This window comes from Plutella xylostella, chromosome 2 (assembly GCF_932276165.1).
Source record: "Plutella xylostella chromosome 2, ilPluXylo3.1, whole genome shotgun sequence".
Lineage (NCBI taxonomy): Eukaryota > Metazoa > Arthropoda > Insecta > Lepidoptera > Plutellidae > Plutella > Plutella xylostella.
This window is the reverse complement of record NC_063982.1, coordinates 3,590,513-3,616,599: the sequence shown is the minus strand read 5'-3', so window position 1 is coordinate 3,616,599 and position 26,087 is coordinate 3,590,513. Positions and strand designations below refer to the sequence as shown.

At 39.4% G+C, this 26,087-nt stretch overlaps 1 protein-coding gene across 1 annotated transcript in view; it reads left to right on the top strand.

Annotated features, from left to right (window-relative positions):
* The window catches only part of LOC105397281 (histidine decarboxylase), a 36,069-nt gene extending 10,188 nt beyond the window's left edge, over positions 1-25,881 (top strand). Inside the window, exons 9-15 of the mRNA XM_048621735.1 lie at positions 18,454-18,543; positions 18,800-18,870; positions 23,692-23,711; positions 23,907-24,005; positions 24,340-24,418; positions 24,823-24,987; positions 25,383-25,881. Coding sequence (XP_048477692.1) covers positions 18,454-18,543; positions 18,800-18,870; positions 23,692-23,711; positions 23,907-24,005; positions 24,340-24,418; positions 24,823-24,987; positions 25,383-25,531 — 673 coding nt within the window. The 3' untranslated portion in view covers positions 25,532-25,881. The remainder of the gene's footprint in view (positions 1-18,453; positions 18,544-18,799; positions 18,871-23,691; positions 23,712-23,906; positions 24,006-24,339; positions 24,419-24,822; positions 24,988-25,382) is intronic.
* Positions 25,882-26,087: the final 206 nt, after the last annotated feature.

The window sequence follows — 26,087 nt, the reverse complement described above, 5'->3', positions numbered from 1 at the left end:
ATTTATAATGCATAGATTTCTAGGTAATAGATATACTAAAAAGAAAGGTATAAGTATACATAAGACTTAAGTACTTCCTTAATATTCCTGACTTGTCAGAAAGTTATGGAAGGTATGTACCTATACATATAGGTAGGTATTTATACATATGGATACACACAGTGCCTCTTCGAAAGCAATACTTATAAGTAATTATTGATCAAAATCTTGTTATTGTCAAGGCAATATTTTTAACATACACTAGCCGAATGGATGGAACCAGTGAAATACTTTGCAACAATATTTAAAAGTTGTAAAATGTAGAATATCGATCCAGGCCGCTGGGGCTCAGGTCAGCACATGCTGACTAGGGTATGTAATTCTGGACTGACCTGAGAAATGCAGCAGCCGACCCTGGAGCCTCGTGGACCTGCTCAGTCAGCCCTGTATGACGACACGGCCTGCAACACCTGGCGCGGCATCTAGTCCTTGGAACGAGGAGTGGTGCTTGAAGGGAAGATAATTTTACTAAATATCTCAGCCTCATCAGCTACTGGAAAAGATTAGATGAAGGCTGTGACACTGGCGGATAACTAAGTATTCAGTTTTTCAAAACATGATGCAGGTCACTATATTCATATTCTAGATTGACAAGTAACACACAGTCTAATTTTGTATTCTAACTAACTCGGCGGTTAACGAGTTCCTGTGCAGTCCTACAAGGAAGGAAAGTTATTTTATAAGCCTTTGCACCGATTTTGTGGGCTACTATCATTCTGTATCATCATGTGTGAATATTATGAGCTCTGGCAGCATTCCTTGGTAGATGACATCAATTAATAAAGATTGATTAACACAACAATAACAATTATAATAGTTGATAAATGAAACCCGGCTAACATGTCTTAACTGGGTAAGTAAATGATCAGTCATGCCACCAGGATAAGTAAAATGTTCAGTACTTCATATGAAAAACATTAACAAGGTCACCTTTAGATATGTTCGTCAACACTAAGGGCAGGTCTCGGCCAAAACCTTAAGGCTTCGCCTTGTTGCAACTTCAAAGGTACGTAGGTAGGTACCTACTTACATTGTTGTAGGTTCGATTTTAAAACCATTAAGTCAACCTAGTTATGAACCCTCAACCCCTTAGAGTAATCCAAGTACGCGCCTAGGCTTGCATGCCTTGCACTTTCCAGGTGGTCTGTTAGCAGTAAGTTAGAGTAAGCAAATTGTTATCTTGTTTAGCTCGTAAGTCATTTTGGTCATTGAATATATCAGATCGATTTAGCATGCGCTTCTGCTAAGACGTGTCTCGTTTTAATTAAATAATTAGTTTTTAAAAACCTTCCGATCGCTCCCGCAATCTTGACTGGCGCAGCCGATTCGGTAGGATAACTGAATTATCCCGTGAAAATTCGGTTATAGAACTCTTACCGGTTTTCCGCGCGTTCCGGGAAACGCGCCGCGGATAGTGTTAACAGTGTCCTACTGCGAACCAAACAAATGTGTCAAGGCGGAAGGATTATACCGACCGGCTGGTGAGTACAACTTTTCACCTCCTGTCCAAATTCCCTCTACAAGTAAAATTTCTTGGGTTATCTTGAGATAAGAACTCTCTCATTATAACGTTATCTATGTATAGTTAGAAATATTAGTACTTACTAAAATTTGTAATATAAATATACCTATAAATACTTGTGTTATAAATAAGATTAAAATTTAAACTTATACTAAGTGAATTGTGTAATAAAATATTCAAAATGCCTGATCAGGTAGGCATGGAGAGTATAACGCTCATTCCGGGCGAAGTACTAAAGATCATACCCATCTTTAATGGGGATAAACGCATATTAAATTTGTTTTTGGCTAAAAGCGAATATATTATAGAAAGATTTAGAGGTAATGAGGCCCAAGACACATATATCATGCATGCTATAACCAGCAGACTAGCAGGTGATGCTGCTGCCCTTGTAAGTGAGAGGCAGGATATTATGCACTGGGATAATTTTAAGGAATTACTCGTGCAACATTTTGGAGACCCGCGAAACGAAGAGTGTATTGCCATAGAATTAGAAACTCTCAAAATTAATCCTAACGAAAGCTATCTTGATTTTTGCAACAGGATCCAGTCAGTGCGTTCTATTTTAATTTCAAAGGTAAATAGAATCGAAGACGCGAACATAAAAAATAGTAAAATTGCTATTTACACCAATACGTCACTCAACGTATTTTTGTATAATCTCCCCGAAAATATGGTGCGCATTGTTCGCCTTAAAGCCCCCGCTACTTTGGAAAAAGCATTGGAAATTGTATTGGAGGAGGTCAATTTCCACGATCAGTATGTTATGCGTAATAAAATGACTCTTCCTAGCTCTATGGTAAAGTCTCAGAACACACTAGTAACAACGCCCACACAAAAACTCGACGCAAAGCTTATCAGTTATGGCCAACTCCAGCCAACCGGCCTTAGACCGATATTACCCACCGGTTACACCCCTCGATTTAATAATAGTATGGCAGTCCAATCATTTAATAATCAACCCTATGGCTACAGGCCGCAGTTAGGGAACAGCAATCCACAAATTGGGTATAGGCCACCACAGCCACAATTTGGCTACAAGCCTCCGCAATTCGGATACAAACCCCCGCAGTTCGGATACAAACCCCCGCAGTTCGGCTATAGACCACAGTTTGGTATGACAACTGCACAAAAATTCGGAAATAATAATCCTCAACAAATTGGGTACAAACCCACAGTTCCGATTTGGAACAAGCCCGCGGCCGCACCACAGCATGTTTATTCAAACGATGTGTCGATGAGAACCGCACCTCAGAGACCTAACCAGGGTTTTAAATTAAATGAACTGTGCCTCTACGAAGAGGACCAATACCAACCAAATTATTACAACCCGGAGCAGTACGTCTACCTAGACGATGTACCTGCAGAACAAGTACATCATCCAGATATCGAAGGTAACTTTTCTGACTGTCAATTACAGGAATCATCCGAGGAACTGACACAGGAAAATGCAACCCCTGAACAAATAGAAAATTTTCATATAACAGCCTCAAACATCCCCCGGAAAAATTAGAATTAAATTGTGACCCGAACTTAAAATTACCGCATATTTATCTTCCCGAAATCAACGGTAAATTCATGATAGATTCAGGAAGTATGAAATCTTTTATAAGCCCACGTTTAGCATATCAGTATTTTCATGACCAAATAGTTCACGAACCATTCGAAGTGATTAGTACACACTCATCAAGTAAACATAACGAAGTCATAAATATTCCGCTATTTCCCAGCTTAAATAATTCGGGTCAGCACAAATTCTATATCTACAATGTAGATGCGCGGTACGATGGACTTATCGGCTCTGACTTGTTAGAGCAGTTACAAGCCATTGTTGATTATAAACATCACGTGTTACGAACGAACACGACATCTATACCTATTATACACAATCGCGAGGACCACGTCATAGAACTGGCCCCCCGCTCTGAACAACGAGTGAAATTGCCGACTGATTTATATTCAGGCGAAGCTATTTTAAATTATACGGAATTTTGTGAAGGAGTAAGGATGCCTAGCGCGCTAGTTAGGTGTACAAATGGATATGCTACCACGGTTATTCAAAATACTCGTGATGAACAGATGACATTAACTATAACACACCCGTTTAAAACAGAACAGTATGAAAGTAGTACGGAATGTCAGGTTAATAGTATGATGGATGAAAGAAATATTGAAATAGATGAGATATTGACACAAAACTTAGCCAAATTACGACTTGATCATATGAATGCGGAAGAACGTCAGCAGATACATAACTTATGTATGGAATATAAGGACATATTTTATAGCGACTTACTTCCTCTCTCATTTACGAATCAAGTAAAACACTTTATAAGAACAAAGAACGAGGACCCTATATACGTAAAACCCTACAGACAGGCCCCTATACAAGCAGAAGAAATAAAAAAACAGGTGGAAAATCTTTTGAAAAATAACGTCATTCAGGAATCATTTTCCCCTTGGAGTGCACCAGTGCACCTCGTCCCTAAAAAGATGGATGCATCCGGTGAAGCTAAATATAGGATGGTTATAGATTACAGGCGCTTAAATGACATCACTATAGACGACAAATATCCTCTCCCTAACATAACCGACTTATTTGACAAATTGGGTAAATCATCTTACTTTTCTACTTTAGATTTAGCCAGTGGCTATCATCAAATCGAAATCAATGAAAGCGATAGACAAAAGACGGCATTTAGCACCCAGAACGGCCATTATGAATTTTTGAGAATGCCGTTCGGCTTAAAGACAGCCCCAGCAACATTTCAACGTGCTATCGATAATGTCCTTCGAGGTTTACAAGGAATACACTGCCTGGTATACCTAGATGATATTATTATCTATTCTGCAAGCCTAGCAGAACACATACAAAAATTAAGGGCAGTCTTTGAACGACTTAGAGCCACCAACTTGAAAGTACAGCTTGATAAGTCTGAGTTTCTTAGAAAAGAGGTTTTGTACCTTGGGCACACCATTACAAAAGACGGCCTTAAGCCCAATGACGATAAGGTTAAAGCTGTATTGAACTTTCCCTTACCTAAAACAACGACAGAGATTAAAAGTTTCTTGGGTTTGATTGGATATTATCGAAGATTCATTAAGGACTTCGCTAAAATAACTTACCCTTTAACATCTTGCCTTAAAAAGAAAAACCGAATTATAATTGACCAAAAATACATCGACTCATTTCAGAAATGCAAGGAACTTTTGACTAACGCACCCCTACTACAATATCCAGATCCATCTAGACCGTATATTCTAACTACTGACGCATCCTCTGTGGCATTAGGCGCGGTCTTATCGCAAGGCACTGTTGGCAGCGACCAACCAATCGCCTACGCAAGTAGAGCACTCAGCGACACCGAGTCTCGCTATAGTACTATCGAGAGAGAGCTCCTAGCTATAATATGGGCTGTAAAACACTTCAGGCCATACTTATACGGCCACAAATTTCTGATTTACACTGACCATCGCCCATTGTCGTGGCTATATTCCATTAAAGAGCCAAATAGTAAACTTACCCGATGGCGGTTACGTCTATTAGAATATGACTTCGAAGTAATTTACAAAAATGGCAAACAGAACACCAACGCCGACGCCTTATCTCGAATCAAAGTGAATGCTTTGACGTCCGATGACGACGCAATGTCTATGCAAGTAAACATTGACGACAAAGAGAAACGGCTTCAAGACCACATAAACGACTTGACTAAAAACATAGAAGACTGTTCTAATAAACCCCAAAGACATGATTCTTCGACTATCACTATTTCCGATTCCTCTGCAACGATAACAGGCTCTGAAGAACCTGATAACTATCCGGTCCGCTCATTGTCGAGTCATTCACAAACTATTCACTCTGCCGAAGACTTAGAATCATTTGGTATTCCTATATTACAAGAGGCTATAGATACGAAGCCCAATCAAATACTTGTATTCGTTTGGTTTAAGAACGACATACAAGTCACACATACAACTAGAGACAACCAAAAAGTAATAGAGGTATTTTTGCCACCAGATAATGAGGATTTAGTGAAGCGCTTTTTAAAGGAACATATTAACCTAAAAACAAAATATTTTATATATTTTGAGGACTTAAGACACCGGAAGTTATTTACGAAAGTAATAATATATTTATTTAAAAAGGGTTCCGTTGAGTTTTTAGAGTGTACCGAAAGGGTTGTATACATAGAGGATGAGAAAGAACAAAAGGCCATTGTGTTGAAAATGCACGAAGGTAAGACCTGTCATCGCGGAATAAAAGAGACGTTAGTTAGGATACGCAGACATTATTACTGGTTAAATATGAGAGATACTGTTGCTGCAATATTGAATGGATGTGATGCATGCCAGAGAATGAAGTATGACAGGAAGCCCATAAAGCCCGTTCTACAACTTACACAAACACAGGATGCTCCTTTTCAAGAGGTGTTCATAGATTTGTTTACAATTGATGGGATATATTATCTTACCCTCGTAGACGCCTTTAGTAAACTCGCACAGGCAATAGAAGTCACAAACCGATCAACTCCTGAAGTTATTCGGGCCCTGATTAAATATTTCTCATACTACGGAATACCTAAGAAAATTACCTGTGACCCCGGAAAAGAGTTTAATAACGAGCTCATGAAGGAACTAATGACGATGTATAAAATAGATTTACACATAACAACCCCCAATAATCCAAACTCCACTAGCATAGTAGAAAGATTCCACTCAACTATTATCGAAATTTATCGCCTAGCTAAATATGATCAAAAATGTACCGACGCAGCATCTGTCATGACGTACGCCATACTTGCATACAACAACACCATACATTCCACCACAGAACTGACACCGTTTGAAGTAGTTTTCGGACATACAGACTCCAGTAAAATCTTTGAGGGAAACTTTGAGAAAAACTACATGCAACAACTATTAAAAGACCATGCGAAGCGTACCAAATTTCTGTATAAACACATAGCTCAAATGACTCTGTTAGGAAAAGAAAAAGTAAAGGAAAAGAAAGGAGGTGAGACCGGACATGAATTCGCGACAGGTGAAGATATCTATGTTAAAGATATCAATATTAGGAAGAGTAAAGATAAGCCCAGATATAATAAAGCGGAAGTTGTAGGTCAGGTACAAAGAAATATTATTCCCGTAAGGATAGGACATAGAGATACCAAAGTCCCCATTAAAAATGTGAAACGTCGCCCACAGGTGGTGTCTGGTCACCCTGACCCTGATCACGTTGAGCCAGGCCCATCATCTGCTCAAAATTGAGAAAAACCCAGGCGTACTACCCGTTAAACGAGGCCATGCTTATAAACAGGAAGATAAGTGGATTATTATTAAAGTGTTAGATTTAAGCGACTTATACAAAGATTTAGTTTTTAACATAGATAAGTATAATGAGTTTTCTAAATTAGTAGATATAAACAAACCAAATGCATATGAGTTTTTCGATTTACGCAAACAGGTAGATTTCCTTAAAGAAAAGGCTATAAGTAAATCCGGAGAGCTAACGCCCACGCGTAGATTCAAACGAGGCATTATCAACCCCTTAGGATCACTGATTAAAGTTATTACAGGAAACCTGGATAATCAAGACGCTATTCGTTACGAGTCACTAATATCTCAGTTAAAGGGCAATCAGATTATTACAGATAAGAAAATTATGGTTATCTCCAAAATGATGGACAGTTTCATAAATAGTACTGAAACCTTACATGAAAATACTTTAACATTAGACGCACGTTTCAAAAAGATGGAAAAACTTGTAAAAACTATAGCAAATAAGGAAACCAGTTATATATACTCAGTATACATTTTAAGTATGTTTAATATGTTCTTAAATAATTTTCGAACCATTCATACTACTATGGGAACACCCAAATATTCCGAAAAACTTTTTTCCGAATTTGATAACCCCGAATATGTAATTTACGAAATATTGCAATATCGATTTTTTTAAATACCGAATTATAATAATCACGAAAATTATAATTTCGAATATTATAATCACGAATATTGTTATTACGATTGTTAAATATACGAATGTTAAAAAATACGATTACTTTAATATACGAAAAATAAAATACCGATTTATTATAATCACGAAAAAGTCAAATGCCGATCGGAAATATGATAATTCGTGATTTTGACAAAAAAACATAAACGTCTTTAAAACTTTAGAACCAAAACCAAAAGATAGGTGCGACGACGAGCAAAGCGAGGAGGAGCGTGTTAGGTGCACATAGATATCGAAAAACAAAGCGGAGCGCAGCGAAGCGGAGCGGAGCGTTTCAAATATAGAGCAAAACAATTGCTAGGATTTTTATGGTGTTTAAAATTAAAAACCTTAGGACCTAAACCTAAAGATAGGTGCGACGACGAGCAAAGCGAGGAGGAGCGTGTTAGGTGCACATAGATATCGAAAAACAAAGCGGAGCGTTTGAAATTTAGAGCAAAACAATTGCTAGGATTTTTATGGTGTTTAAACTTAAAAACCTTAGGACCTAAACCTAAACATAGGTGCGACGACGAGCAAAGCGAGGAGGAGCGTGTTAGGTGCACATAGATATCGAAAAACAAAGCGGAGCGCAGCGAAGCGGAGCGGAGCGTTTCACATAATATAGCTTAAAAATATTGTTTTTATACGCATTATGCTGCATTATTCATATAACCATTTCTTGTTAACTAAGAAACATTCGGGAATTTGTATTTTCGGAATATTAAAATTTCGGGATTCGTAATTTTAACAATTCGATATAATAAAAAATCGTACTTTTGAAACATCGAAATAATAATATTCGGAAAATTGACTTTCATCATTTTAATAAATGTGTTGTTTGAAATTTCGTTTATAAACTATTCGTGATTTTCGTTATTCGGAAACTTAAAATTCGGGATTGTGAATTATTCGGAACTATGAAATTCGAAATTTTAAAAATCGTTATTTTCATATTCGTAAAAAAGTAATTCGGAATTATGTAGTGTACCCTACTACTATACAAGAAATTGAAACTGCGTTGGCCTTCAGCAAATTGTCAGTATTACACCAAAGTATTGTGAACTCTACAGAATTATTATCTTTGTTACAATCTATTTCTAAAAATGCAAATTTAATGTACCCAGCAACTCTTGAAAATTTGGTTAATCTGGAAAAGACAATAATTGTTAAAAGCTATGTAAAAGAGAGTCAGATAACGTTCATAATGGAGGTACCCTTAATAGATAATAATACCTATAGCTACTATCAAATATATTCACTACCTATATATAATAGCAGTCGCAATATAACCCAAGTAATTATTCCCAAACACCCCTACCTATTGGTGAAAGGTTCGGAATACCTGCCGGTCCAACACCCCTGCGAGCAGCTCGCCTCCGACGACCAGTTCCTGTGTACCGAGGATAGCACTGTCTTGTACTCACCACCTACCTGTGTAGAACAGCTGATGAAATTTAGTATAAATTATAATGCCTGCACCCCATACGCTATTGATATAGAGACAATCAAAGTTCAACGGATTGACTCTACCAGCTGGATTTTATATGCACGAGAAAAATCCATGTTTTCCACTCAATGTCAGAATGATATAGCACACCAACAGATACAAGGCACCTATATACTAACTATATCTAACATATTATGTGATTACCAGCTGGAGAATTTCTACCTACACCATAGACAACACTATTTTACTAGTCTACAGTACAAGGCGCTACCAATAATAGATCTACCAGAGCTTCCACAAGACAACGTGACTACATCCCGCACCGTGAACGTGAAGGGTGTCAATTTAGACAACCTACGACAAATGTATAACACTCTACAAAGTGAAATTAGTGAAAACAGTGAAAATATCTCAATGCCCACAGTGCAAGTGAAAAGTGTTAGCTTAGCAACCCTTATTCTGTATTTTTTGTTAATCATATGTGCCATTGGTTTCTCTATGTATAGTTATAGAGTATGGATAATGTCGAAGCTTCGAAATTCCCGGAATCGGCGGAGATGCGAGTACGAGCATGACACAAGTAATTTTTTACTTGGTAACTAGTTACGTAACTAACTGAAAGATCCATAAAACAGTTGAGGATTACTAAAATGGAATTGTGAAAACGGCACGTCTGCATCTTAACCAGTCAGTCTAAGTAGTTTCAGCAGATACAGTGTTGAAAAATAGTTATGAAACGTTTGCGCCAGAATCAAATTAAAATACATTTTCATTAGAGAAGCCGTTTAGGCATGAATAGGTACTTTCACCCTTTGGATTGTGCTCCAAATGATGACCTTCGAAATTCATAGAAATTTAATGACGACTGCCATTGTTTATTATCTAGCCCCGTACATTGAGTAGGGCTGCGGCTACACGTGATGTGATACACAGTACACAGTAGGTATATGCATGTTCTCAGAATAGTGGAAGTTATAATTTTACCAAAAGGTAGTCGTCTCGTGCAAGAGCACCGTTACTCGATTTATTCGATACACAACTAGTAGACAGCTGCTGCGTAGGAGGTTCACGCATTTTTCAACAAAGAGCTCGGATACACACTCACAATCCACTGGGACATAAGGAAGACAGCTAATATGGTGCCACTCAGAAACCGCGATGACACTCCGATCATGATCACCCGACAGTAGGATCATAATAAATTCGGTAACTTGTGAAGCGGTATGGTATATCAACAGTGACTTTCACGAAATCAGGAATTAGCTCAGTGCTTTTAGGTTGAACACTCGCCGGTGGGATTCACTTTGCTCACAGACGAGAAAAGAAAATACTCAAAGCTGGAATCTGCCGATGTGTCATGACACTTAAGATAGTGTCTGGGGGGTCACTTTATATCACGAAAAACGAACTTTCAGTGCACTGCGGCGCGAGCTATCTGTTTGTATGTATTAAACGTGCCGATTACACGACAGCTCTCGTTCGTTCGTTTCTCATCAGTATAAAGTAACGCTCCTGTACTTACCGTGCGTCACCATTCCCATGAGCAGTCCAATGATCTTTAGGCAGTTTAGAACAAAAGCTGCATTAGACAGTTTCTTCAGCAGAGACATCGAAATAAAAAATTGATTGCACAACTATCCCCAGGAGCAGTCTACAGGTCACTTTGGGCAGTTCAGAAGAAAGCTGCTTTAATAGAATACCCTACCTCAGCGGAGGCATCAAATTGAAGTGCTATAACACTTTTAGAAGCGGTGCACGTACGTTACCCGATTTGTCGTCATCCATGCCGATGCGGCTACGGCGACTGCAGGTGGTTACTCAGGCTTCGTTGGTGTGCCCTTGTATGGCTATGCTTGGCAGTAAACGTTCGTCTGCATATGCCAAAATCACTGATGAATAGCGCACGTTACTCGATACCTTCTAAATAAGTCACTCCTAATGATGGCTGATGATGATGATGACCGTGCTAGCAATAGTGCAGGCGGTTCCACTGAGCATAAAATCTCTTCCCAGACAGGGGGCGTTTGGATCCGGCAACCAGAACAGGAGTGCCAGGTGTGCGCAGCGATGCAGGTGGGACAACACAGCGGCCAGGGCAGGAGTACATGGTTGGGTCTATGCAGCGATGCAGGTAGCACAAACCGGTGGCCAGGGCCAGGACCGGGTGTACGCTGCGATGCAGGTGGCACGAGACGGCGGCCAGCGCAGGAGCACAGGGCCGGGTGTATGCTGCGATGCAGGTGGCACGAACCGGTGGCCAGGGCAGGAGCGCAGGGCCGGGTGTACGCTGCGATGCAGGTGGCACGAGACGGCGGCCAGCGCGGGAGCACAGGGCCGGGTGCAGGTTACACGAAACTTCAATTTCACCGAATCGGCCTGCCTACCCTTCAGCGGGTAGGTACCGGCGGATCACATTACTTGTCGCACATGCCACAATGTCCCAACATACTGAAACTCGGAGCCACGTGCTTCCTGTAAAAAATCCTATGACGGTCCTGGAAAGCTCCTGTTTGTAAAGCCTTACATAAGCTATAATCAAGTGCATTATTGTAATAGCAAAGTTTCTATCAACTGTTTTCTAAAAATATTAGAAATTGAGGGTAGAAAAATATATTTTTATTATTTTTTCCTGTATAAAATTAACATATGCTTTACTTAAAGCGGTCATTAATATAAGTATCTAGCTCAAGCGCCACTAGTAGGACCGGAATATGTGATCAATCATCACCACGACTATTGAATGGGACCCTACTGCGTGGGATAAAAACCCCAAGCGCCGGAGCATTATGACCAGTGGCTGAGCTTTTAAAAGCAGTAAATAATAGACGCATTTTTCCTGAAATAAAAATGACATATTATGTATCTAGCCTATCTGAAACCTAGTTAAACATTGTGAGATATGGCGTTTCGACTTTCTCCGTGTTCGGCATCATAAGGGTCACAGTGACTGTTAAATAAAGTCCATTTTTCTCTCCACCTTTAGTTTGCAAGGTGCGGGTGCCTATATAAATAGAGTGAGTCGCCCGCGCGCCTCAGTTGTAATATCACCATGCAGAAATGACTAGGTTTCAGATAGGCTAGATACATAATATGTCATTTTTATTTCAGGAAAAATGCGTCTATTATGTAGTCTGAGCCTATCTGAAACCTAGTTAAACATTGTGAGATGTGTTTATTATCGCATGGTGGAGAGAAAACCAACTGTGACCCATAAGCTACTGATGAGTGTATCAGTAGATAAATATTTGAATCTATAAATTTATAATGCATAGATTTCTAGGTAAAAAGAAAGGTATAAGTATACATAAGACTTAAGTACTTCCTTATTATTCCTGACTTGTCAGAAAGTTATGGAAGGTATATACCTATAAATATAGGTAGGTATTTATACATATGGATACACACAGTGCCTCTTCGAAAGCAATACTTATAAGTAATTATTGATCAAAATCTTGTTATTGTCAAGGCAATATTTTTAACATACACTAGCCGAATGGATGGAACCAGTGAAATACTTTGCAACAATATTAAATTTAAAAGCTGTAAAATGTAGAATATCGATCCAGGCCGCTGGGGCTCAGGTCAGCACATGCTGACTAGGGTATGTAATTCTGGACTGACCTCAGAAATGCAGCAGCCGACCCTGGAGCCTCGTGGACCTGCTCAGTCAGCCCTGTATGACGACACGGCCTGCAACACCTGGCGCGGCATCTAGTCCTTGGAACGAGGAGTGGTGCTTGAAGGGAAGATAATTTTACTAAATATCTCAGCCTCATCAGCTACTGGAAAAGATTAGATGAAGGCTGTGACACTGGCGGATAACTAAGTATTCAGTTTTTCAAAACATGATGCAGGTCACTACATTCACAGTCTAATTTTGTATTCTAACTAACTCGGCGGTTAACGAGTTCCTGTGCAGTCCTACTAGGAAGGAAAGTTATATATAAGACTTTGCACCGATTTTGTGGGCTACTATCATTCTGTATCATCATGTGTGAATATTATGAGCTCTGGCAGCATTCCTTGGTAGATGACACCAATTAATAAAGATTGATTAACACAACAATAACAATTATAATACTTGATAAATGAAACCCGGCTAACATGTCTTAACTGGGTAAGTAAATGATCAGTCATGCCACCAGGATAAGTAAAATATTCAGTACTTCATATGAAAAACATTAACAAGGTCACCTTTAGGTATGTTCGTCAACACTAAGGGCAGGTCTCGGCCAAAACCTTAAGGCTTCGCCTTGTTGCAACTTCAAAGGTACGTAGGTAGGTACCTACTTACATTGTTGTAGGTTCGATTTTAAAACCATTAAGTCAACCTAGATAAAACAAAATAGCTCGATTAAATAAAGATGGTACGTAAAGATGTTAGTTGTACCTGATCAGACCTGATGCAACGACAGCCAACATAGACTCTCTAATCTGTGGAAGCAACAATCACGGTGGCGGGAACATGGACAGTTGGACGGGCCACCTCGAGCCTGAGAACTGACAGTTCGCCAACAGCAGATAGCTTGCGGCTATCTATAGGTAAACTTAGGTAGTTAGCTATACCCAAGAAAAAGTCCTTGGACATCGATATGAGAGTGGAACAGCGAATAACTGTGACATTCATTAAAACAAAAAGGCTTGTTGTAGTTGTTGTCCAGCTAAGGAAGGTTACCTACTCCAGCGACCTGGTATTGCATTCTGAAAGAACTGCGAAGAGTTAATATTATGACTAATAATTATTACTTATTTAGAAAGTTTTCAGCAAACTCTAATAAATCAAGCAGCTACCACGTCACCGCTGCCCGGTTATAGCTCTGTACTAGCTTAGTAGATATATATACCAGTTCTAGCCTTCAGCTAGAGGCCAGAGAGCTCCTAAATGAGATACGAGTACGAGCATGACACAAGTAATTTTTTACTTGGTAACTAGTTACGTAACTAACTGAAAGATCCATAAAACAGTTGAGGATTACTCAAAATGGAATTGTGAAAACGGCACGTCTGCATCTTAACCAGTCAGTCTAAGTAGTTTCAGCAGATACAGTGTTGAAAAATAGTTATGAAACGTTTGCGCCAGAATCGAATTAAAAATACATTTTCATTAGAGAAGCCGTTTAGGCATGAATAGGTACTTTCACCCTTTGAATTGTACTCCAAATGATGACCTTCGAAATTCATAGAAATTTTATGACGACTGCCATTGTTTATTATCTAGCCCAGTAAATTGAGTTGGGCTACGGCTACACGTGATGTGATACACAGTACACAGTAGGTATATGCATGTTCCCAGAATAGTGTAAGTTATAATTTTACCAAAATGTAGTCGTCTCGTGCAAGAGCACCGTTACTCGATTTAATCGATACACAACTAGTAGACAGCTGCTGCGTAGGAGGTTCACGCATTTTTCAACAAAGAGCTCGGACACACACTCACAATCCACTGGGACATAAGGAAGACAGCTTATATGGTGTCACTCAGAAACCGCGATGACACTCTGATCATGATCACCCGACAGTAGGATCATAATAAATTCGGTAACTTGTGAAGCGGTATGGTATAGCAACAGCGACTTTCACGAAATCAGGAATTAGCTCAGTGCTTTCAGGTTGAACACTCGCCGGTGGGATTCACTTTGCTCACAGCCGAGAAAAGAAAAGACTCAAAGCTGGAATCTGCCGATGTGTCATGACACTTAAGATAGTGTCTGGGGGGTCACTTTATATGACGAAAAACAAACTTTCAGTGCACTGCGGCGCGAGCCGCTCTATCTGTTTGTATGTATTAAACGTGCCGATTGCACGACAGCTCTCGTTCGTTCGTTTCTCATCAGTATAGAGTAACGCTCCTGTACTTACCGTGCGTCACCATTCCCATGAGCAGTCCAATGATCTTTAGGCAGTTTAGAACAAAAGCTGCATTAGACAGTTTCTTCAGCAGAGACATCGAAATAAAAAATTGATTGCACAACTATCCCCAGGAGCAGTCTACAGGTCACTTTGGGTAGTTCAGAAGAAAGCTGCTTTAATAGAATACCCTACCTCAGCGGAGGCATCAAATTGAAGTGCTATAACACTTTTAGAAGCGGTGCACGTTACCCGATTTGTCGTCATCCATGCCGATGCGGCTACGGCGACTGCAGGTGGTTACTCAGGCTTCGTTGGTGTGCCCTTGTATGGCTAACATGACCAACCTTGGCAGTAAACGTTCGTCTGCATATGCCAAAATCACTGATGAATAGCGCACGTTACTCGATACCTTCTAAATAAGTCACTCATAATGATGGCTGATGATGATGATGACGGTGCTAGCAATAGTGCAGGCGGTTCCGCTGAGCATAAAATCTCTTCCCAGACAGGGGGCGTTTGGATCTGGCAACCAGAACAGGAGTGCCAGGTGTGCCCAGCGATGCAGGTGGGACAACACAGCCGCCAGGGCAGGAGTACATGGCTGGGTCTATGCAGCGATGCAGGTAGCACAAACCGGTGGCCAGGGCCAGGACCGGGTGTACGCTGCGATGCAGGTGGCACAAAACGGTGGCCAGGGCCAGAACCGGGTGTACAGCCGCCAGGGCAGGAGTGCATGGCTGGGTCTATGCAGCGATGCAGGTACCACAAACCGGTGGCCAGGGCCAGGACCGGGTGTACGCTGCGATGCAGGTGGCACGAGACGGCGGCCAGCGCAGGAGCACAGGGCCGGGTGTATGCTGCGATGCAGGTGGCACAAACCGGTGGCCAGGGCAGGAGCGCAGGGCCGGGTGTACGCTGCGATGCAGGTGGCACGAGACGGCGGCCAGCGCGGGAGCACAGGGCCGGGTGCAGGTTACACGAAACTTCAATTTCACCGAATCGGCCTGCCTACCCTTCAGCGGGTAGGTACCGGCGGATCACATTACTTGCCGCACATGCCACAATGTCCCAACATACTGAAACTCGGAGCCACGTGCTTCCTGTAAAAAATCCTATGACGGTCCTGGAAAGCTCCTGTTTGTAAAGCCTTACATAAGCTATAATCAAGTGCATTATTGTAATAGCAAAGTTTTTATCAACTGTTTTCTAAAAATATTAGAAATTGAGGGTAGAAAAATATATTTTTATTATTTTTTCCTGTATAAAATTAACATATGCTTTACTTAAAGCGGTCATTAATGTAAGTATCTAGCTCAAGCGCCACTAGTAGGACCGGAATATGTGATCAATCATCACCACGACTATTGAATCGGACCCTACTGCGTGGGATAAAAACCCCAAGCGCCGGAGCATTATGACCAGTGGCTGAGCTTTTAAAAGCAGTAAATAATAGCATTTTACTCACGGCTTATCAACTCAAACCTTCGTTGCGAAATCCTCAGCAATGGCTGCGTGCGCAGCAGCCGGCAGGTCCCGCTCCCCGAAGCCACGTGTCGCGGTGGCCGCGCCCCGCGCCGCCTGGTCCGCATCACGCTGCTCCCGGCAGCAAGGACTCCGCAAATTCAATATTATATTTTTCCCCGTTCGGAGCGAAGCCGACGAGAACCGTGGCTACATTGAGCCATTTTGCCGAAGTGTTCACTTCAAAAATCAAAAACCAACTGAGGCGCGCGGGCGACTCACTCTATTTATATAGGCACCCGCACCTTGCAAACTAAAGGTGGAGAGAAAAATGGACTTTATTTAACAGTCACTGTGACCCTTATAATGCCGAGACTGCAGGTACCACAAACCGGTGGCCAGGGCCAGGACCGGGTGTACGCTGCGATGCAGGTGGCACGAGACGGCGGCCAGCGCAGGAGCACAGGGCCGGGTGTATGCTGCGATGCAGGTGGCACAAACCGGTGGCCAGGGCAGGAGCGCAGGGCCGGGTGTACGCTGCGATGCAGGTGGCACGAGACGGCGGCCAGCGCGGGAGCACAGGGCCGGGTGCAGGTTACACGAAACTTCAATTTCACCGAATCGGCCTGCCTACCCTTCAGCGGGTAGGTACCGGCGGATCACATTACTTGCCGCACATGCCACAATGTCCCAACATACTGAAACTCGGAGCCACGTGCTTCCTGTAAAAAATCCTATGACGGTCCTGGAAAGCTCCTGTTTGTAAAGCCTTACATAAGCTATAATCAAGTGCATTATTGTAATAGCAAAGTTTTTATCAACTGTTTTCTAAAAATATTAGAAATTGAGGGTAGAAAAATATATTTTTATTATTTTTTCCTGTATAAAATTAACATATGCTTTACTTAAAGCGGTCATTAATGTAAGTATCTAGCTCAAGCGCCACTAGTAGGACCGGAATATGTGATCAATCATCACCACGACTATTGAATCGGACCCTACTGCGTGGGATAAAAACCCCAAGCGCCGGAGCATTATGACCAGTGGCTGAGCTTTTAAAAGCAGTAAATAATAGCATTTTACTCACGGCTTATCAACTCAAACCTTCGTTGCGAAATCCTCAGCAATGGCTGCGTGCGCAGCAGCCGGCAGGTCCCGCTCCCCGAAGCCACGTGTCGCGGTGGCCGCGCCCCGCGCCGCCTGGTCCGCATCACGCTGCTCCCGGCAGCAAGGACTCCGCAAATTCAATATTATATTTTTCCCCGTTCGGAGCGAAGCCGACGAGAACCGTGGCTACATTGAGCCATTTTGCCGAAGTGTTCACTTCAAAAATCAAAAACCAACTGAGGCGCGCGGGCGACTCACTCTATTTATATAGGCACCCGCACCTTGCAAACTAAAGGTGGAGAGAAAAATGGACTTTATTTAACAGTCACTGTGACCCTTATAATGCCGAACACGGAGAAAGTCGAAACGCCATATCTCACAATGTTTAACTAGGTTTCAGATAGGCTCAGACTACATAATAGCATTTTACTCACGGCTTATCAACTCAAACCTTCGTTGCGAAATCCTCAGTAATGGCTGCGTCAGCAGCCGGCAGGTCCCGCTCCCCGACGCCACGTGTCGCGGCGGCCGCGCCCCGCGCCGCCTGGTCCGCATCACGCTACAGCTCCCGGCAGCGAGGACTCCGCAAATTCAATATTATATTTTTCCCCGTTCGGAGCGAAGCCGACGAGAACCGTGGCTACATTGAGCCATTTTGCCGAAGTGTTCACTTCAAAAATCAAAAACCAACTGAGGCGCGCGGGCGACTCACTCTATTTATATAGGCACCCGCACCTTGCAAACTAAAGGTGGAGAGAAAAATGGACTTTATTTAACTGTCACTGTGACCCTTATGATGCCGAACACGGAGAAAGTCGAAACGCCAAATCTCACAATGTTTAACTAGGTTTCAGATAGGCTCAGACTACATAATAAAATTATAATTAAAATTAAAATTAGATCACAATTAATCAATAAATTAAAAATAAAATTACATCACAATTAAAATTAATTAGTATAATTCATAGAGTAAATTAATTTATAATGACATAATTCTTGAGCTAAATATTATTGTTTGTTCTCCAGGCATTGGCTGGATGGAGTGGAGTTAGCAGATTCATTTGCGTTTGCTCCCTCGAAGTGGTTCATGGTGACCTTTGACTGCACAGCCATGTGGTAAGACTATTATCAAGGAGTCTCTTCTTAGCGTGTCAGAGATAAATACATGAGCTGGACTAGGTATTTTAACAGTGTTGGGAAGTGGAGGTTTACCCAGTCAAAGTCAGCGGTCTGTCGCTGAATGTTCAGCGTGAGCAGAATGTATAAAAGTTACAGTTGACAAGTCACTCAGGGAGGCTCCTTGCTTGCACCCTTAAGTCTCTAAATATGCTAAGAATTAAGTTTTTAAAGTTATTTGCCTCAATTATTCCAGGGTCAAAGACACCGCCGGTCTACAGAGGAGCTTCAATGTGAACCCTCTTTATCTAAGACATGAGAATGAAGGTTAGTATTGTTAACTATCATCTGAAAATCAGTGATGCTATTTCATAGTGAAGAGAAAAAACACACAATTTAATTTGGATTTATGCAGTGCATGCAGTGCTATACCAGGCCTGTGTCACTCCGCGCGTGGGCGGCGCTGGCGCCAGCCTGGCGCCTGCCGCTTCGAGTGGGCAAATCTAGTCGGCTGCCGCAAGCGGAAGACGATACACGCGCGCGCGAATTATGAATAGAAAAATGGACATAAAAAGAAAAAAAGCAGCAAAAAGATACTGTGCCGTATTTAATTGCTTAAATACGGATCGTGATCCAAATTTAAATTTTTTTACATTACCAAAAGATGCTGACAGGTAAAACTAATCTAAGTATTTTATTGATTTCTTCTACGTTCCTTATTTGAAATGAAATTAATCCGAACTACAAACCCTTTTTTTCTCCATGTTGAACAAAGTCTATTCCAATATTTTTTTCGTTAAATTATTAAATTTACAGACACAACTACCTTCAAAATGTATTAATGAATCGATTATAAAATGTGCGCTGAGTGGGATTAGTGCTTAACGAAACTAACACGTTCTGTATCATAATATAAATTATATCCATAATATAAATTATAACGAAAAAAACATGTTTTCACAAAATTAAATGTTTTAGGTACTTAGATTCATACATATTTTATGTACTTCAAAATATCTTAACTATGAAATTGTCATTGTTTTTACTGGTTATTTCCAATAGAAAAAAAGTTTGGAATAGCTTTGTATTCTAAATTCAAATTAATTTTGTTTTAAAAACATGACATTCTTTTTACAAACTCCAAGTCTTTTGCTTATTGATTATTAGTATTATGGTACTAGTTATTATTCTGTGGTATTATTACATATTACGCAAGGAAAGATTTGGGTTACACTTTAAAAAAAAACGATTTACGCATAAATACTATTGCATGGTCATTTCCAATAGAAAAAAAGTTTTGGAATAGCTTTGTATTCTATATTCAAATTAATTTTGTTTTAAAAACATGACATTCTTTTTACAAACTCAAGTCTTTTGCTTATTGATTACTACATTTATTACGCAAGGAAAGATTTGGGTGACACTTATTTTTTTTTATTTACGCATGATTATCTACTATTGCAAGGTTATTTTTAAAATATTTCTGGACTACGCACTTTGGTAAAATGGAACGTACTAGAGATGCGACACATCAAAGTCGACGTTCTGAAATCGATAAAAATTTATACAATATTTTATTATTTCACATGATTGTACTAATTAGAATAAAATATCATATCATCAATCCACACAGTGCCATCTAGCCCTAAAATAAGCAAAGCTTGTATTATGGGTGGTGCTAGACATCTGATATAATTACGTAGATACTTGTTGTATTTTACGAAACCCACAATGCAAGGATTTCGTCCATTCAAAATGTTCTGTTTGTTTATTTCAGGCGACGGACCTGGTTATTGGCAATTGGTAGAGAGGATTTACTATCTAAAGATAATATGAAACACTCAAGTTATCATGTATGTTCGTTGCATTTTGAAAAATCAGCGATTACAATTGTCCCAAAGCTCAATGAAGATGCAAACCCAACTTTATCGTTACCAAATCTATCTCAAGAAGGAACATCTCAATTATTGCACAACCTTCATCAAAAGTGAACATAATACCTGATGTTGTTACTAAAAAAGGTACAATTAAGTCAGCTGTAACTCAAACTACACTATCTCAGATGTCGCACAAGGAAACACAAACATCAGATTTGCTGAGTGCAAAAACTCCACGGAAACGTAAACTTATAGAAGACCTAAGGGTGACCAAAGCCAAAAATCGACGACTTGATTTAGAAATTAAAAAAATTGAAAAAGAACTGGAAAAGAAAAATTCACCAGTAATTGGCAACGATGATCCTGAAGACGAAATTGGTAAAAGATTTATGAAATTGATTGAGTGGCAAAATAAACTAAAAAATAAATTTAAGGGTAATAGATATGAAGCAGAATATAAACTCTTTGCTTTAAACTTGCAATACTCAAGTCCACAGACTTACCGATGTTTACAAACTGTTTTAAAATTACCAAGCAAAAGCACGTTAAACAAGCTAAAAATAAGTATACCACCGAAATTGGATGAACGAGTTCTAGAAAGTTTAGAATTAAAAGCAAAATCTTTCCCTGAAAAAGCCAAGTACTGTACGATTTGTATAGACGAAATGACTCTGAAACGAAACTTATACTACGATATTAAAACAGATGAAGTAATAGGTTTTCATAATATCAATGGTAAAGTGACTCCGGAAATTGCGAGCAATGCGTATGTGGTAATGCTTCAAGGAATTTACTTTAAATGGAAGCAACCATTGGCATACGCACTACTTGCTAGTGCACGTCATTACGAAGAATTAGATATATGGTTAGAAGAAGTTATTACAAAACTCTCCGGAATTGGAATAGACATAAAAGCTATAACCACTGACCAAGGCTCAAACTTCGACAAATTTGCCAAAGATATAAAAGGTGTGTCGGCCGAAAAACCGTTTTTTGTGTATAATGAGAAGAAAATCTACTATATTTTTGACGTGCCACACCTAATCAAATGTCTACGGAATAACTTGCTAACAAGTGACTTCTATTGTGACGGTAAGAGAATATCTTGGGATTTTATAAAACAACTTTACCACGACCAAAAAGACAAAAACTTAAAACTAATACCAAAAATAACTGAGTGTCACATTGAACCCAACAACTTTAAAAAAATGCGAGTGAAGTATGCTGTTCAAATTTTCAGCCATACTGTGTCTGCAGCACTCAGTACATACATCGATTTGGGCAAATTACCAGAAGAAGCCAGATCCACTGCCAACTTTATGGAGTCTATCAACAACCTGTTTGATGTTTTGAATTCTAGTAGGGTAAAAGATAAAAATAAATTTAAAACTGCCTTCAAACTTACTGACGTCCAAGAAAAAGTTTTGGTTGATGCTCAAAATATGTTTGCAACGATTAAAGCCATAAATAAAAGGACTGGAAAAGATAACACAAAACATATGAAATCTTTCGTAAATTTTCAAATAAGTATACAAGCAATCAAAATGTTGTTCAGAGACCTAAAAGAAATCGGATTTAAGTATATATTTACGAGAAGACTAAATCAAGATGTCTTGGAGAACTTTTTTGGGTCGATTAGACAGCAAGGAGGCTGTTGCACAGAACCAACGCCGATCCAGTTTCGAAGAGCCTTCTCAAAGCTGTTTTTTTGCAACATGTTAAAAAACTCGCCCGATGCTAATTGTGAACTTGATATATGTCAAATTCTTTTGAAAGCTGAAGACATGATGAAATTGAGAGTCACGAGTGAAAAAAACAATGAGAAATTATGTAGGTCTGCAGTGTATTTGGAGGGTGAAACAGACTACAGAGAAGTAGATTTACCAGAAGAAAATGCTTTGACCTATGTCTCGGGATACCTGATGTTTAAATGTATAAATAAGCACAAGTGCGTGAATTTAAGCGAAGTTCTGAAAACTGTTCCTGAGTTGGGGGAAACAAATTTGTTTACCCGTTATAAAGCCTTCAACAAGAATTCTTCATTCTACGAAAGTTTGAAAATGCCCCCAAAAGAATTTATAGACTATATACAAAACTTAGAATCAAGTTTCACCCAGAACTTTGAAAAATGTATTCAAAAAAATCCAGGAAAACAACTAACTAATTTATTCGGAACTATTACTGCGCAAGTACCTTGTTCGTGTTTTCCAACTGAATATCTCTTGAAATTGTTTACCAGACTGCGTATATATGCGACGTTGAAATTTAATAACCGTCATTTTAAAGACTCAAAGAAAGAAATTAAGAAATATGTAAAAGTTAGGCATCTATGATGATAAAAATCTATTATCGATATACATATTTTTTATTCCTATTTCGCCCTACCCCACCCCATCCCTACACTACTCTTACCAGGCCTGTGTCACTCCGCGCGTGTGCTCAACTAAACTAAAACAGAACATCATGATCCATTTCATCTCAATATTATCACACATTATGAAGAAAAAAATCATTTTTTGACTGAAGTAAATGTTTTTTTTTAGGTAGATATAGGTACCTATCTACCTCTTTCTTTTACTTTTACTTCAAATAATAGATCTATGAATAGGTCTTTAACTATGAAATTGCCGTAGCTTCAACTAGTCATTTCCAATAGAAAATAAGTTTGGAATAGCTTTGTATTCTAAATTCAAATTATTTTGTTTTAATATCATGACATTCTTTTTACAAAGTCAGTCCGTTGCTTAGTAAACGTTGTAGTCTGTGGTGCTGAGGCAACCCTAAGGTGGCTTCTTTTTCAATGCGTATAACCACGTATAACTTATTATGCACCGTAGTCCAGTGAAATAAGGCGCATATTCCCTCAAAAATAAATTGGTAGGTAAGTAAATAAAAACGTGTGCGGCTGGAGCGCGATCTAAATTAGATCTTATTGCTTATGGGATGGAGTCATATTTCTTTGATAGCCATTGCGAAGATGGACTTCTGTACCTGGTACTAGTTATTATTCTGTGGCTATACTCAAATTTAACACAAGGATAATATGGATAATGCGTAATGTAGGGATACATAATTATCTGCCTTTTTGGTCTTATCTGACTTATGGAAAATCAGTCTACTGTGTTTACCTATAGTGTATAATTATATAATTATATAATTATAAGTATATAATTATAATAACATTATAATAATATAATAACATATAATTATAATAACATTATATAAGTGTATAATTATAATAACATTATTTTTTTATTATTTTATGTTACAGGGAAGGCTATTGACTACATGGTGAGTACAGTGTTATAATTATGCACCTATATCAAAAACATTCAGTGAAATGAAAACCAATCCCTTGAGATATATATTTTTTCGAATTTAGTTTTTTTGTGTTGGAATTATCAAAATATTAAATTTTAATAATATTACCGATTATTTCCCGTCTTCTTCTAAATCTTTCCTTAACATTAGCTCTCCTATTTACAGCACTGGCAAATACCCCTGAGTCGTCGCTTCAGAGCGCTGAAGCTGTGGTTCGTGCTGAGAAACTTCGGTATTTCTGGAATACAGGACCATATTCGAACGGTAACCTTACTTTACTTCACGTCTAAAAATAATCTGGTTCTGTGTGAAAATAAATTACGTGAACGAAACATAGGTACCAGAAAAAACCAAAGGGATTGCTGTGATTTTAATTGGTCTTCATATCTTCAGATTTTCATTGCTTAGAAAGCCCGATGGCCCTCTGAACTGATAACTCTAGACAGGTAGCTGGTAATGGCTGGATGAGGAAGACCGATGGATGAGTGTTGTGGGCTGACGATGATGAAGCAGATTTGTGAACGGTTCTAGTGTGCTCTTCTTTCAATGATTTTGTGATTTTTGAATCAATGCTTACTAAAAAAATTACTTTACACAGTGCATTCAGCGTGCCCAAGAGTTTGAAAGCCTCGTTCTATCAGACAACAAATTCGAGGTCCCTCAATCCAGGGTCTTAAGTGAGTATCTACTATCTTATCCCTTTCTCCGCTGGACCAATGACCTGTACCTTGGACTTTCTTTTCAAAAAAAATATCTGATAAAAACCACGTAATGGTCAATGCGCAAAATACACTTTTTAGGGGTGAAGTGCGGGTAGAATGTGCCCAAACCCATGCGACGCCATAGGTTTATCATAAAAAAGACGCGCTTCCATACCTCTTATCCACTCATAAACGAAAGAAGGCCGTTATTCTTTTCTTCCTCCAAAATTCTCTATAATTTTAACATTATGTAGCTGTTTCACAATATCTGGATAATTTCTAGGTACCTGTGGGATAAAAGAGATGCTTTTATCCATTATCCTACAGGCATCCATTATCCAGACATTGTTAACCAGACCCTAATAATATCCTTCCACCAGGTCTAGTAGTATTCCGTCTGAAGGGAGACAACAGCCACTCGGAGCGCCTGCTGAAGGTCATCAACTCGCGCGGCAAGATCCACGTGGTGCCGTCCAGCTTCAAGAACAAATACGTCATCAGGTTCTGTGTCATCTCGCCGAAGACCACGAGCCAGGATATCTTGGGTGAGAACTTGTCATCATTGTGGCAGACTCGTATAGTATATTTTATAACAGACGAGTAGCTTCAAGTTATGATGGCAAACAAGAGATGGCGCTCGAAACGCAATTGTATAATCGAAGCAAATAAGGTACTATTAGAACCTACATCGCGGTATCGAAGTCGATGAAATTTTTAGGGGCTAGGAGAGGCCCGATTGTCTTGTTTTTGGAGCTTTCGGGCTGTACTTCGGTTTCGACTCCTACGCCCTGTGTTTGGCCTACTTTAGGGAATTTTCTACTGTTCAATTTGAGTACTAGGTACAATTGCCAAACCAGACCAACATCAATAAACAATTATAACAGGTTTTTTTACTTGGTATTTGAGCTTCCAGAAAAAAACAATATATCTATCTTTTCAGATGCCTGGAACGAGATAAAACTCTGCGCGCAAGACATCATAATAGACAAAATAGGCGCAGACAACAGCAATATTGACCGGCGAAAAATCCATAGAGGCTCCCTTCCTATCATCACTGAGCTTTACAGTCTACAGAAGTTCACGTTTTAACCCTTAAATCTCAAATTATTTAATAGGTTTGCGGCCTTTAGGGGTTCAAAATAAGGTGGGATCCATCATTATCCTAGCCTATGGCCGATTGCGGGTTAAAAACGTCTAGTGGTAGACTTTTATTGGTAGACTTTATTTGTATCTCACATGACCAATTTTCAGCCGCACGACTTTTGTGCAAAATTATAAGCAAAATTTACACTATTATTTTTGACATGGCGTGAGGCTTAGAATTTACTACCGTGATGGTTGCTGAATATTTCTAAGGGATGCGATGTATTTTTGGTAGAATAAACTTTGTAAGTACGTTATAATTATACCTACCTATCTATTAGTATTTTTCGAATAGGCTAATAGCATACGTGTCGCTATTTTTATTAAGTATGACTTTATCTAAGCTGTAATTATATCTAAGGTTAAATAATAAACTGATGTATTGTGATACACACCTAAAATGAAAATGTTGTTATTTATTTAAGAAATAATTAGTAATTTCCTTTATTCCCTAAAAGGATGCACCCCCTCAATGATAATTTGTCAAAGCAGTTAAGTTAGA